This window comes from Epargyreus clarus, unplaced genomic scaffold (assembly GCF_041222505.1).
Source record: "Epargyreus clarus isolate Ecla_fem2 unplaced genomic scaffold, WU_Ecla_fem_2.2 ptg000003l, whole genome shotgun sequence".
In the NCBI taxonomy this organism is placed as follows: domain Eukaryota; kingdom Metazoa; phylum Arthropoda; class Insecta; order Lepidoptera; family Hesperiidae; genus Epargyreus; species Epargyreus clarus.
The window spans coordinates 13,256,859-13,272,646 of NW_027332211.1; the positions used below are offsets into that span (position 1 = coordinate 13,256,859).

Below are 15,788 nucleotides of genomic sequence, written 5' to 3' on the forward strand. Positions count from 1 at the left end.
AGTTATTTATTAAAATAATTTGGAGTGTTATAGAAATGTATATCCGGTGGTTCTGTGTTGTGAGTAGAAACGAATAAAATTAACTATTACTTATCAAGGTTCAATATTTATCTTATATATAAAATTCTCGTGTCACAATGTTAGTTACCGTACTCCTCCGAAACGGCTTTACCGATTTTCACCAAACTTTATATGCATATTCAGTAGGTCTGAGAATCGGCTACTATCTATTTTTCATACCCCTAAGTGGTAAAGGTTGTTCACCCTTAACATTTTTTTATTTATATGGCAACAACGTTTGCCGGGTCAGCTAGTAGGGTTATAAATGAAAGATCGGCGTTATATCGTAGATATTATATTCATTTAATTTTCGTTTATATAATTGAATGGAATAAACATTTAGCCAATAATGTTCATTACCTAAGCAGTAAATGCTTAATTGTTCATGTGAGCCTAGTGACGTAGATTGGAATAAAAACCTTAGTTAACATTAATAAAATATTTACATTATTTGGATTTTTCATCACAGCTTCACAAAACAAGCATAACATTTCTAAATCAAAGGTATTATATATGTCTAGATATATCGAAAAAGCGTCAAAATTTTATAAGTTTTTCCATTTTTTATAGAATTAAGATAGTAAACGAACATGTAGTTAACAATGTTAACTGATGGTAAGTGGTCAACTCAGATGACTTTTTATTCTTGAAGACAAATGTAGTACTCTCCTATGTAAGCCATCCGAGAACCACACTTCCACCGGAAACACAAAACGCCAGTTTCATGTTAGAGATAGACGTAACGGTAGTACCTCCGTAGTAAGCCGTTTGATGTATAGTCCGCGCGAAACAGCTGGTCCGCTCTCAAGTTGTTGCGAACAGGTGTAGTCAATTAGTCATACAATTTGCTATGACAATTCGTTTCTATATTCAGAGCGGACTAGCAGTTTTACGCGGACTGTACCTTTCAAAACAGTACGTAAACACATTCTGTTATGTCGTGTGTGCGACAGATTTTTATGGAATATAGGAAAAATGTCGACTAGTTTTAGTCCGATTTTTTCATTTTTTCCGGATCTTTTATCTAGACATAAACAATATCTTTGTCATTAACAAAACAATTTGTTTGGATTACCGCTAAGTATTGTTTCTAAAACTATAAAACAATAGACGAGAAATATTGTGATAACAGCCTCAATGGAATAAATGCGTAAATACTGTAACTGCGTACCTACATATGTACATTATAATGTATAGATAATTCATTAAACGATACTAACCATTTTATTCAAAAAACATCTTATTTACAAACCTGTGGCCATATTGATTTGCTTTAAGTGTTTAAATAGTAATAATATTTTAACAAAAAATAATAAAATACAAAAAAACGTCGTGAACCAAGTTTCATTTTAACTTTTAGTTATTATAGGTACAGATTAAAATAAAAATTTATTTTTTCCGCGATATAAATATTATGAATGGCTAGAAGTCAACATAAGTAATATTACCAACCACATTTTATTTTTGGTTTTTATTTATCTTGTTTGATTGTCACGGTAGTCCTAATTACTTACATCAAACCTATTTCTGTATGCATATCATATAAGAAAAACAAACATTTATATATTTGCTTAGTACCGTTCAACGAATATCTAATCAACAATCTGAGCACTTGAGTTGCTTATTATTCTATAACACTAACCAATCTTTGGATTGATGAAGTATTATCAACTATAACAAAAGTGTGAGGAGGAATGTGCGTCATCTAATCAGCCTCGCTTATTACGAGGATTACTAAAATTCCATGAAATCTATACATACATATAGTCATACTTTATGTTCTACGTATGTGCATATAACTTCCAATCTATGCCTAAATGACTTCATTAATTACTTTAATTTACATATTACCATTAGATTAACATTGATATCGACCTAAACTTGATCTTATCTTAATAAGATCTTTATTATAATTTATATGGACCTCATTCATGAGACATCCATTTATTGCGAGTGCTAAATTTTAATATAAATTTTATTAACTATCGTATTATTTAATAAATAAAACTTACGTTTAAGCCATTTATATACAAAAACAGAGTACTACACAGTACAAGAGATTCATACAAATGTATTGTGACACGCCTATTCAATGATTAGATATGTATTTTAAACAATACGACAAAATCTGATTCATATAAGGTATATTAATATGCAGTATGCTTATGAAATAGTCTTACAGTATGCTGCTTGAAAATAATATCTATCGAAGCAAACTATTTCTATTGACTACTCGGGTATAATTAATGCTGTAGACCTCTCAATAATACGAATTGTTGCAAATGGAACTGACGCCGTTTATCTATTACCGTCATTGTAATACTAACATGGCACTGTACACCATTAATGATTCTTTTTCAGTCTTTCATAATAACATTGTCGACTACACGGGAAGTCTAACTGTAGATCACTCTAACCTCGAACCTGTTAGGTCTTTTCGTCTTCGTATCGCTCACACCATTTTCCTTTCCGATATGGCATGCGGATGTCCAGGGTGGGAGTAGTGTCCTGGTGACGTCGGCTCGTACAGAGACATCTTCAGTCTCTTGCACTTCGCTCGCCGGTTCTTGAACCAAAATTGCACGTTCTTCGACTCGAGCCGGGGAAACTTCTGTCTGTATGGCATCCTATTCAACTCCTCCGTGTACTTTAGGATAAGATTGTGGGAAGGGTGGGTGTTCATAGAAAACCATTGCTCCAACACCGGGACCTCGGAAACGGGATCGATGAATGTGCGGTTGCGTTTGCGGCGCTCATCCGATGCTCCAGCAAGAGCAAGATTCAAGCCACTCGCTCCTTCACCCGGCACTGCTCCGACGCCTGGAAATCCAGTCATGTACTGGCTCATATACATAATCCCGTGGCCAAACATAGGATGGTTAGGCACCATGGGGAATGGTAAACGGTCAAGGTGGGGAGAAGATGGCCGGTAGTGTCGTTCTTGAACAACCTCATCATCTGAAGCGATATCTTGCTCGTCGGCTACGCCGTTTTCTTCCTCAGTGTTGTTATTATTGTTGTTATGGGAACTGTCGCTGTTCTTGGCTGGAGACCGCTGTGGTGAATGTCCTTGGTCAGATTTGCTCAGATCCCTTGGCTCTTGCTTGATATCATGTACCTGTGACAAATGAAAAATGTTGGTATTAAGTTTTTTGTAGCAAATAAGAATAATTAAAACAACTTAATGTTAACCTTTCGTTTGTCAATAAGTAGGTAATGAATGTAATCAAAAATCAATTCTATTGATAAATCTTTTTCTAAAATGTATTACCTTTATTATATCGGGTGGTTTTGGTGATTCTTTGGGTCGTTCTTCTCTATCATCGTTATGATTCTTCTTGGTTGTAATTAGGGATAGGGGTGCGTCTGGGCTCTCAGGCCTATCATCTGGATTTATATCAACACCATCATCATCCAAGTCTGAGCCAGCATTTGATAGATTGTCCTCGGACATCACAGACATAGGATATCTGCCCGGGCTTCCTGACAGTTGCATAGGACTTTTTAAGGAATTATGATCTTGAGAAGCATAACTGTCGTTCCCAGCCATTAACGATCCGTTAGTTGGGCTATGACTTCTACTGTTAAAGCCATTAACTCCAAGATGACAGCTTAATCCTCCTATGTTACGTAGTTCAGCACGCTTCTGCGCTGCTCTTGCATTTTTAAACCAATAAACAACGTTATTAACATCAAGGGGCTTTCGGCCGCGCCGAGATTCTAGATTGTTCAGCTCTCTCACATATTGTTGTATTTGTTGCCTGCTTGGATGTTGATTCTCAGAAAACCAGCGCTGCAGTTTTGGTAACTCAAGTTCTGGATCAAAGCTGGTTCGCATTCGGGTTTTCTGTGTCGGATATTGACTTTGAACGGTTTGAAGTGCGGGATGCAGGTGATCAGGAATGGTATTTAATGTGGGAGAATTTTTGGGGCCAGGCGATGGGTAGCGTCGAGGACTGAATGGTGGTGGCCGGGGCGAAACTTGTGCACTCCACCAAGATTCAAACTTCCTTCGCATTTCTTCTGTTGGTTCGTGGAAATTCGGAGGACCCGGTGTTCTATCCTGTCCGCGACATATTTGGGCGAGTGTCACCTGCAATAGAAAAAAAACATTCAAAACTCAAGTTAAGTACTCTCAAACCGAATAGTCAATATAAAAACCCGGTATCGCAAACAATTTTAGAAGGTTTTAAAGAGGTCAGTCTAACCAGCAACAGATACAGAGATAACTGTTTGAGTAAACACGGAGCATTGTTTCACAGAACATCGCCATTAGATTATGAAAATATTAGGCCGGCCGTTAATGTATGTGTCATGCCCGGGCCGAAGGTTCTGACGCGAGGAGGTGTTTATTCGGTGGTTAGTGCGCATCACTCCTTCGCCGCCGCCGAAACTTCAATCATGGGTTGCTCTAAAACAATGAGCGGGAAGGGCGTCTTTGCAATTAGCATCTACCCACTACGCCTTTGCCAAAGTACCGGCGTGCTCTACGAGCTAAGTGGTTGTTCTAAAAAGTAACTGCGGTAACTCGATCAGAAAACATTCCAACTTGTTACCGCACCGTAAGGCAAATAGTGTTTTGAACGGAGTTCTGTTTCAATGCGGTGTTTGAGTTTCACAACTATTTATTCAGAACGATATCATAATGTGCATATTTGGAGTGGTATTAATCGCGCAGCAAGTAGTCAATCATAAAATCACCTGTCAGATTATACCTGCGTCGCTCCGTTTGCTTAGCCTCACAGTTATGCAAGTGAGATCTGCTCGTATCACTAGATTACATACTACAATGCCAGTGATTACGTCGTCAAGCGAGCTGTCAGCCCGCGCGTTTGCTTTGCATGTTGCCAAATCAAATGCAAGTAAAACTAAGGTGTTACACGACCAGATTGTGCCTAAAATCATGTCACCTCCGAGGCATTAGCGCCTGGCTCGAGTGATACGTTAATCCGGTTCTTTGTTTTGTGTTTTTAAATAGTGCGGTCATATTTGCTTTCAGATATTGTCAGATACATGGAAGATTTACAAGAGCTGGCGCCTACGTGCGATAACTCTGTCACGTGTAATCTGCCTCTACGTAATTCGGTATACGATTGTAACGTTTCTAGATATAAGTACGTGTTGTTGAAAAGGACAACTTACGATACAATAGGCTTAGTGTTATCTTGCATTAATTTAATTAGTACCCGCTAGTACAGTTTTATTCACCTAATTCTCCAACGGTTATTATGTAGGTTGTTTCATGTTCTACTTGTATTGCGGCTGTTATTCGCATTGTGTAAAATAAATTTATTGCATCACATTGATCCCCACTTGCCCTAGCTCTTTAAACCCTCTCTAAAGTGAGTATTCCCGGCTCTATAAAAGTTTGTTCCAAGTTGAAATCGAAGTGGCACAAATTGGCGTGCGATAAATTACCATAATATCGTAGCACCGTTCATCTGGCGTTTAAGCTAACTTTGGCATTCGAAAGTGTTTGATTATCTTGCCCGGTGGAGTTCTTTGGCTCATTTGTTCAACTCCGCGAAAGTTTTAACACAATTTGTACGATTCAAACTTCATCTTCATTCGTTAAACGTCAGATAGTTGGTTTCTTAAGCGGAAAGCGTCAAATATTAACAGTTGGACCACTTGACTGACGATGAGAGCTAAATTGAAATCACGAAAATCCTTAGCCGAGAAGGGTGCGCAATTGCGCATGGAGCGCTAACCTCGCGTTTAATAAGATTATAAAGCATTATTTTATGGTATTAATAAGATCAAAAGCGTTCGTACATCTAAAACTCCTTTTAACCCTCTTTCGCTTGCTCAAGTTAGTAAGACGAGGGCAACCCCCCGCAAGAAACCCCCTCTAACCCGTTCGCAACAAGGATATTCGGAAAATATAATAAGGCTCGTAGGCGCGGATGAGTCTGAGATTCAATTAAATTTATTATGTATGGAGATCCTGTGTATGAGGCAGGTGTGTTTCGCGTCGACAAATTGCTGTATCTATCGCATGAGGTCTACACTCAATCTTATTTATACGCATAAGCCTACGTTTAAGAAAATTATCGTTATTTATTGCTGAATGCGAAATTACGTTCATTTATCGAATTATAGAACGAATGTATAATGAACATGTAACAAGTATGAACAAGTATGTACTTAGTTTTGGTAATTAAATATAAGCTTATACATATGTTTTATAAAAGTTTTATTAAAGTCATGTTTGTAAAAAATAATTATTGAAATCGGTCCACTAACGGCGGAGTAATTGATAACCACCTCCTTTTTGAAGTCGGTTAAAAAGGTTTATTTCAGAGGGAAAATAAAACCCTAAATATTTTGGAAATCTACTTCTGAGGACTTCTACTTCTGAGGACTAAGTTAGCAATTGACATCTAACGTACTTGAGGTATGGTCTATCATCATGCTATTTGTGGTACAAACACAAAAAAAGACAAAAAGGATTGTTCCAACAATAAATATTTTAACCTGATTCTAATTAATAACATGTAACTTTCTACACTTAGTTAACTCTACAAATCTCGAATCTTAATCTCGGCTTGTTTACGAAGAAAACCCTCATTAAAATCCGTTACAACTGAATTGTTGTTACAACGTCTCAAGTCATTCAGATTACGCTTGTGTTGATATGAAAATTGCGTATAAACCTCTCTTTGTAGAGCCCGTGAACATCAAAACAAATGCTATAATTCTTCCCGAGTGATGATCCTTATTAGCAGGGACTTAGACGTAACCTCGCAAATTATAACGACCTCCGAAATTGTGCCGCCAAAATGAGGCTTTGATAATCTGTCTCCGTCGCCTTCTTTAAAACCGACTTGTGAAATTCGTCTCGTTAATATGACATCGGTGGTAAGCCGGTTGAACGTGAAACTCAACTTTGTATTAGTAGTGTTAAGAAGTTCTATAAGACTTGTAGATACTAGACTTTATTACAACAGATACGTCCTACGGTTAATTTTCGCTTTATAAATGTTACTGTACCAATTAATAAATACATATACTTTATTTTTTTCTGCGAGAACTTCGATATGTTTAAAAAAGTGTTTTATTTTGTTTATACGTCATTTTACTATTGCTATTCTAAGATCACCGTTCCTAGTCCAACTCTGAGAGCAATTCTTACATTTTTATTAATGGCAGAGTCAAGCACTACTTCTTTGCGATTAAACGGACAGAGGCAATAAAAGAAAGACATTTACTGGGACCCTGAAACTTATTTTTCACTGTAACAGCCGTATGCTGACCTAAAGCATGCCTTCAGTCCTACTTAAGGTCATACATAAGTGCATATGCCATTACTACTTCCATTTAATAAAAAAACACAAACTCTAACAACCAAAAAAAAAGAATTTCGCAAAACCACACTTTAAATTCATATTCGATTTCCAACATTGGTAACTATTAAAACAAAATATTTTCAATTGGTAGCATGCGGGAACAGCGCTCGAATATGAAACAATGGCTCTAAAATAAGGGGGTGAAGGTTTAGTGCAGGGGTGGCATTGTACCGCGGTCCGGGGTTCAACAATCAGGTATTAAAGAACGTTGTGTTATTGTAGCCAGCGTAGCGGACTCCCTTTGTCACTCAGATGAATCTGGATGATTTTAATACCATAATTTGATGTAATACGCTCTGACAGGTGTTTGGGTGTACTGTCGGGAGCATACAATGGGATTCTATTTGAATAGTACAACTCTACTGAATACGTTTGATATTTAGGCATTAATATGATATGATACACGAATGTTAGATTAAATGCTTTAATTAGTAGAATATAAATTCATATTTTGGGTTAGTACTAATTAAGAGTATATTATTATTTCCTGTAGGTATATCATTTCTTTTGAATGTAGTTGTCAACCTAAATAGATATTATTAGGATGGAAAATTAAAAACAATCATGAATCAAGAAATTCGGAAAAGATCAAGAAAATTTTTACATCATTAAGCATCTTAAGGCAAATATAAGACGGCACTAAGAGACATATTTTTATTTTTAAATTTTAAAGTTAGGTAAAATGAAAAGGAAAAGTCACTTACTTCATCCAAAGGGCATCCAGTAGACATCAGCAAGGGCCGACTTTGCACGAGCAGCAACCTGAGCAGCTTGTCCTTGATATCCTGGAGCGGGGTGAGCCTGGGTCGGAGCAGCTGGATCCTGAGGGTAGCCACCGTAGTCAGCTCACCCAGCACCTCACCAACCGTGGCCAGTGGACCGTCGGAGATACGCTCGAAAGGCAGCGGCTTCCAGTTGTTGATTACCACCGAGCCTGGTGACAATATCAAAATTGAAAATGAAAATAGAAATTGAAAATTATTTAAAGATTTTCCACTTTGTTTTTTTTTTTACAATATCAAGACTATAGAAAATCGTGTGAATATTTCGTCGTCAGCTAAAGGACTACAAAGTACGTTTGGTGTTAAATTTAATATTTATTGGAACTTTGGAGACTCCGATGGAAAGTAATTAAACTTAATCAAACATTCACTACAAATATAAACGTTGGAGTACATAAACAACTCACACAAAAGCGACACGATATGACAGAAGACATTCTGGTTTTATGGGGATGGTAAAGCATATAAATGTAAACGTCTTTACAATTACGTGGCCTTTCTAACTAAGCCCTCATAACCTCACATTAACTTTTTTTATAATAGCAGACGAGCAACCCCCCTCATGGTAAGTGGCTACTGCCGCCCGTGGACATCTATAATCAACCCCATATAGGAGGTCGGCCAAAGATGCGCCGCTACGTCTGAGGACTAAGCTGGAACGCCCCGGAAAAATTATGTCTCGCTTACCACGTCATTCAAACCAGAACACTGCGGCGCTTAACACTGTTGTTGTAAGGCAGAAAGAGGTGTGGCGGTGGTGCCGCCAGAGTCGAACCAAAAAGGGTTCTATCACTGAGGCTGACCTCCTATATTATTTCCAGTTTACAGGTGTTCAAATGCAGCAATGACCGTAAACCATTAGGCGGACATACTCGACAGCTACATCAAATCCATTCATACCTTTAGCGGATGCAGCCAATTCATGCGGATACCCCAACCTCATCATTGCTGCGGGAACGAGTTCGTGGAAGGCGGTCGCGGCGGGGATGATGACGTAGCTATCCGTCTCCACGATGGCCCGCCGTCTCCATGCGCCTTCTTCCAGCGACGACACAGCTTCCACCACGCAATGGACTGGCAGGGTCTTACCTGTAACAATGGATAAAAATATCTTCATATTTTTGTCATATTTATATGACATAAAAATATTAATTTAAAATAATTATGATTTTAGATAGCCTAGTGGTTAAGAAACTCGGCCTCTCGATCGAGGGGTCCGAGGTTCAAAATCTCAGGTATGCAACTCTGATTTTTCAAAGTTATATGCGTATTAGAATTTAACTAATTATCATTTGCTTAAAACGGTAAAGGAAAGCATCGTGAGGAAACCTGCATACCTCAGAGATTTAAAAATCTGAAAGGTAAATGAAGTATACCATTACGAACTTGGCCAGCGCGGTGGACTATGCCTTATCCTTCTCATTCTGAGAGGAGACGCGTGCCCGGCAGTGGTAAAATAATGGATTGTTGATGATGATGATGATGATGATTATTTTTAGATATTTTGTATCAGTTCTCAGAGGTCTCGTCAACAATCCTGGCAATTATTATTACATAGTTATACATCATCCTCAAAAGAGATAAACATATAGGTACATTACAACAGAATCTACTAATGTACTTAGTAATATCGCGTGACGACACGGTTTTAATCGTACAAATCCGTACATGTTGTACGGTTAGCAAAATACTTGAACATACTTTATATATTATGTACAGTAATTATAATGTTCGGCTTTATTTACTTATACAAATAACCAACAACAATAAAAATAGTATCGTATTTTTTTTTAAACTATGAGCTTTCAGTTCACCTGATGGTCAGTGGTTATTGCCGCCTATGGACATCTTTGACTAATTGCACATAAAATGAAAAAAGGTTTTCCGTTTTCGTAGTAAAAATTATCTACCCCATATGAAGCGGAAGAAAGTTTTTCGTTTAATATGGAGTTGGTAAATTTTCCCAGAAGCTGATCGTAGATGTGGTGACAATCATTAAGACTGAAGTTTTCTATGTAAGTCAGCCAGCTTGTATTAGCAGCAGCAGAATGTAATTAAACATTCAAGATGCCCCGTGATAAAACTACGAGATGACAAAAACAGTACTTGCATCATTTTTAGATTTTAACCAGTAGAACAGTAGATGGCGCTACAAAGTACCCACAATGGCGCCTGTTCGGTTCACACGGTATTCCGGGTACTCCTGACTGGAATAACTCGATAGATTAGTTATGCGTGCGCGTACGCTACGCAGGCCAGTGTGTCGCACCGGCCAACTGTAACTTTGCATACGTTAGCCATGCAGGCATTGGCCATGCATGCTATGTCGTCATTGACGTCGGGACTAGAGATGAGCCTTGATTTGTGACGAAATTAAAACAAGCACGGAGTTCTGACAACTGTTTGTTTAGTGTAGTAGTTAAACATGAATACATTGTTGCTATTCCATTGTGGGACACGGGCCTCTTAGAGTGAGGTGGATTTAGACCATACCCCGCCACGTGGTACCATTGGTAGCCTTCAGACATCTTTATGAAGAACTCTCAGATTCGTTGGTTTCATAATAATAATTTATTTTACCGATACAATAAGTAATAATTAATTTTTCATACATATATATTATTGAAAAAACAGAGGTGCCTGGGACTCAAAATCCAGACCACTGATTGAAAGGCCAAGCTTTTACCACTAAGCTATCACTGCATTATAATAAATTTTACCATCACCATTTCAAAAAACAGTTGAACATATTTTTCCGAAAATATTTATATTCCCATACGAATTAAGGATTAACGTAATCCTAAGCCAGAGGAAGAAAAAGAGCAGTTTCTTTCCTCAGTACACTAAAAAATCGGCAGATTCAAATATGGCCGTTAAAACGCTGTCGTTAAAAACGCCTTAATTATTTAGCAACTTTTCAAGCGAAAGCTATGCTTTTGACTTGTTCGCGAGCGCAAAAAACCGAGTGAAATGTTAAAATAATAATTAATCCTTGTTTCCGTGGTGTTCCCAATTCCTGGGTAGAAAATTTCAGGATCTTGTGTTAAATACAGGATAAAATAGTGTCATTTCATGAACGTTTTAGTGTTAAACTATAATTTGATGTATTATAAATTATATACCCGGTCAGGCAGATATTGTGCATATTTGAGTGTGTGTCCATAACTATTTAGGAAATGTTAGTGGGGAAATGTTCAAATATAGAAAGTTATTCTGAGTAAATAAAACTAACGTAAACTCAGTCAAACGTAAAGTAAACGGAGGCATAAGCATACACGCTAACCCTTTAGGCGTAGCAACGCATAGGACAAACTTCGGGCAGGATACCGGTCTATAAGAATTGTGGCAGTCATCTTCAGATATCGTATGAACAATCAAGTTCGTTTTCTGCTTCGTATACGTAAAAGTCGTATCTAATCTGAATGTCAGCACGTCCGACACAATTTCATGAAACAAAGCAACGAACATGAGACTCTTTTGGCAGGAGTTCTGTTCTTCAGAAATATAGCAGTGACCATCAAACATCACATAGCCAGGAAGTCTATTCACTACTTCGTCTACATAAAACTGGTATCTAATCTAAGTCGGGACGTCCGACGGGAAAATAAAGAATCATGTATCTCGTAGCACTGCGTAGCGCTTCTTTGTAACGACCACGCTTTTACCGTCCGTCTTTGAAGCCTTTAGCGCGATATTAAATAGTTTTTGCATCGTTGCACTTTTTTGCTTAACGTCAAAGTGCTTCTGATACTCCAATAATGTTAAAAGTTGCTTTATATTTTCATTAACTTCTTTGTGCATAAGGAAGATTTTAAGAGTATCGTAGCAAGAAGTGATAGACACTGAAATATAAACCTATTGTTGAAAATTATGTGATAGAACTTTTTAATAATTACTTCAAAGTACCTTTTATTTACGAGTATATCTTATGTACGATGTTGTAATGTATACTTACCTTACAGTATTCGTAAACGACACAATTTATAGCGGTATAGAATTTACATAATACAATCCAGAAACCGGGTTCAGCAAAATACATTAAGATAGAGAAACATTATGAATACACAATCTCTATAATACCGTAGGGCGAAGTTGGCTAACCTTTAAAATAGCTAAAATTTCACGCTCTCATAATCTCGTAAGTAACTTTCAATAGTTTTCGTTGGGAAGTTGTTCGGGGGATTTGGGGGTAGTTTCAGGTTAGCACCTATGCGCCAATACGGCTTGGATTAAGGGTTTAGTGGACCGACCTGGACCGACCGTCCTCCCAATTAAATCCTACGGCTCTGTACCAACTTTATTAATTTTAGATTTTCGGTGATAAATAATGTTGGACAATGGAAGCGTAGGAGAATTTTGCTGTACCTAAATTGGTTTATTGAATACAATAACGTTTGGTTCGTATGTTTGAATCATATTAAGTTTATTTTTGTAACTAAGTTTATATGTATTGCTACATTGATTCAAGAAATCCATTTTCATGTAAAAAAGAAAACATAACAATAATAAAATATCATATTAAATAAATACTTCAATAAGGAATATCAATGTATACTAAGAATTTTTGTTGTTTTGACATATGATATACTTTATCTAATGATATAAAAGTTAGCTTACGAATTAACCTACTTACTCTCTTTTTATGAAATTTGCTGGAATATCAAAATATTTATTTCCACTTAACTATGGATATCTGTTAGTTCTACTATAACTTGCTCACATATTCCAGCCAAACTCTACAACAAAGCAACTAACACTTACTCTAGCAAACATCTCAATTGTTACCACCAGAATACGATCGCTAATCTTCGAACAGCGAGCGAGCTCTGTAAATTGCAACTAAGCTCTACATTGTTCATTAGCGCATAACATAAAATAGCAATTAGGTAGAGACGCATGGTAGAGACGCAAGGGAGGCTTAGCCGATCTAAGCGCTCTCGAAAAGATTTCAGTCTTTAACAAAGGGTGCTCGATGTCAAGGAGCTCTACGTATAAGTAGTAAGAATTAAAACTTTAGACTAACAGGACTAACTCCAAACTCTACCGTTCGGAGTAGAGTTTGTGTTGTTTTAACAAAATCGAAGTGACTAGGACAAGGTAACGTACCTACATATTCGCTCTTATTGTAATTCTTCGTATTGTGTTTTCGATCTCTACATAACATAGGAGTTCATTATATCTGCCTCCTCGAGAAAGAAACAGGGGTTTTTAATGACTTCTTGATCATAAGGTTTACATCTAGTAAGTATGAGTAATCATAGTAGAATAAATTCGCAGAAAAACACTGCTGCCCTTTTATAGGGATTATTTCCTTAGTCGCCTACGATATACCGGAAAAAAGGAATGGTGCTGTTCGAGATTATTGATATTCACTCAAAGGCCTACACCAAAAGCAATCTTAGTGTAGGTGCGTTACAATAAAAGTAGTTAATACAAAATAACAACTATTCTCGGTATTTTTAAATGTATGGTACCTGTACTCTTACCATGAGTTTTTACGTTTTGACAAATATGTTTGTCATATTTGTCAAAACGTAAAAACTCCTGGTAAGGGTACTGTACAGCATAAATCAATCAATGCAATAATGTATCAAATGATATAGATTAAAGACATAAGTTATCCAATATTATGTTATTGACTGCGTTATACATGAAAATGAGAATATGCCCATTGAATTAACGAAAGCTTTTTTGTGTGAAAAATATTATAAACAATCCCACAAATAAACAAAACCCACAATTACTCGCAAACAAAGGTAAATAATACAATTAATTTAACTAAGTCTGCACTAAAAACGTCGTGTGCCTTTTAAAGCTAAATATGAAGACTAAAGTCCACTCAGGCGGTATTACTTGGCCGAACTTAATGTCTCGTGTCGGTCTGGATGTCCCGGGGACGGATGTGACGTACTCGATGCTTAGTCTGCTTTAAGCATGTCATAAATAGTGGAGACTATGGAAGATGTTCGGTTTTAGGGATTGTGTAATAGAAACTTTATTGAGTTTACGGCATGTATCAGTTCGGTTTTTCTACGTTTAAAAGATTGTGATCGTGTAACAGGAACTTTAATATTGGGCTTATGGCACGGATCAGTTCGGTTTTTCTACCCTTAAAATATTGTGCCTTTAAATCGTGATGGGTTGCCATTTTAAAATAACATGTCTTGTTATAGCAAATATTGAATGCAGAAAAAAAACAAAGACAAAAGAAATACATACTACCTATATAGATATATTTGGGAATATTTATAAGAAATTTATGATTTTAGTATTATATTAATACTATTTTTAGTTACTATTGGGTATCCTAACTGGTTTTGGTATAACATGTATCTACACTTAAACTTTCAGTGTACCTACTGACTAGTTATAATTACCCTAGTCGGTCATAATAACTTGTGCGTTATTTATATTACCTACATATTTCATGTAACACAGATTATAAAATGAAAATAAATTGATAATCATAAAATCTCTGAACATTTCCTTCTAAAACAATAAATGTAGAGAGACGCGTACTTAAGTCGGAGTTAGCACGTAATTCGCTAAGTCTCATCCGGACTTATTCAAAATACTCCTTACTTAATTGGCTTGTTATTAAGCTAAGCCTACGAAAGATGTGTAGAATGTAGCAAATACATTATTTTCATAGATAATAATAATCTAATATTTTATAAACTTTATTTTCGGTGAAAATGCACCATATGTATTAGCATTGATTATATTATTTATCTTAATTTCAATATTATTACACTTTTTTGTATCTAGACCGGAAATATATGACGAAGATATACCTAATATCGAGCGTGTGAAAACATTGATCTACTGACACAAATGATTAAAAAGAAATTCTTAATTAATGAACTAAAAAGAGAAATATAATGAAATTAAATCAATTAAAACACATAATATTAAATATCATAAAGTACATAATGCACGCGGTAACAAACGTGTTTTTCGACATCGTTTATTTACTATTATTATTGTGTAAATATATAGTCCGCGCCAAACTGCTAGTCCGCTCTGAAGTTGTTGCGAGCAGGTGTAGCCATACAATTTACTACGGCGGCGCGATTCATTTCTATATTCGGAGCGGACTAGCAGTTTTCCGCAGACTATACTTGCGTACATTCATTTTAGAAATCACATATTCACAATATTTGCAGCCAACGCTCGTTTAAATTATCTAATTAAATTACTAATCGCACCGATAGATGCCAGTCCATTACAGGAATAGGATTTGCGTGTAGAGGGACATTCGTGAGCGATGATCTACTTAGATCCATGCCGTGACGGATGCTGAAACCTCGCAAATACTGTGTCATGCCGCTAATCGTTACAATCCTGTATTGTAACTACATATTGGAACCACGCGATATGTGTACACTGTTGTACTTATTGTAATGCTCATTATTATTGACGGCGCATTAAGTATGTTATAACGTTTTTATAACGAAAAAAAGATGTATAAAAATCATAAATATAACGTTGACTAATATATTAATCATTGTTATATGTGTGTAGCTAATTGGTTGATCGTTAAGTAATTTTAATTCCATAATCATAAATATAATTATCATTTGAAAGAGCTTTTATT

General features: G+C 36.5%; 1 protein-coding gene across 1 annotated transcript in view; it reads right to left on the reverse strand.

The window, feature by feature from the left end:
• Window positions 1-339: 339 nt before the first annotated feature.
• dve (SATB1_N and homeodomain domain-containing protein dve) overlaps window positions 340-15,788 on the reverse strand; it is a 112,137-nt gene continuing 96,688 nt past the window's right edge. The window contains exons 3-6 of the mRNA XM_073089644.1: window positions 9,092-9,280; window positions 8,114-8,343; window positions 3,332-4,153; window positions 340-3,178 (exon numbers count right to left, since the gene is read on the reverse strand). Coding sequence (XP_072945745.1) covers window positions 2,513-3,178; window positions 3,332-4,153; window positions 8,114-8,343; window positions 9,092-9,280 — 1,907 coding nt within the window. The 3' untranslated portion in view covers window positions 340-2,512. The remainder of the gene's footprint in view (window positions 3,179-3,331; window positions 4,154-8,113; window positions 8,344-9,091; window positions 9,281-15,788) is intronic.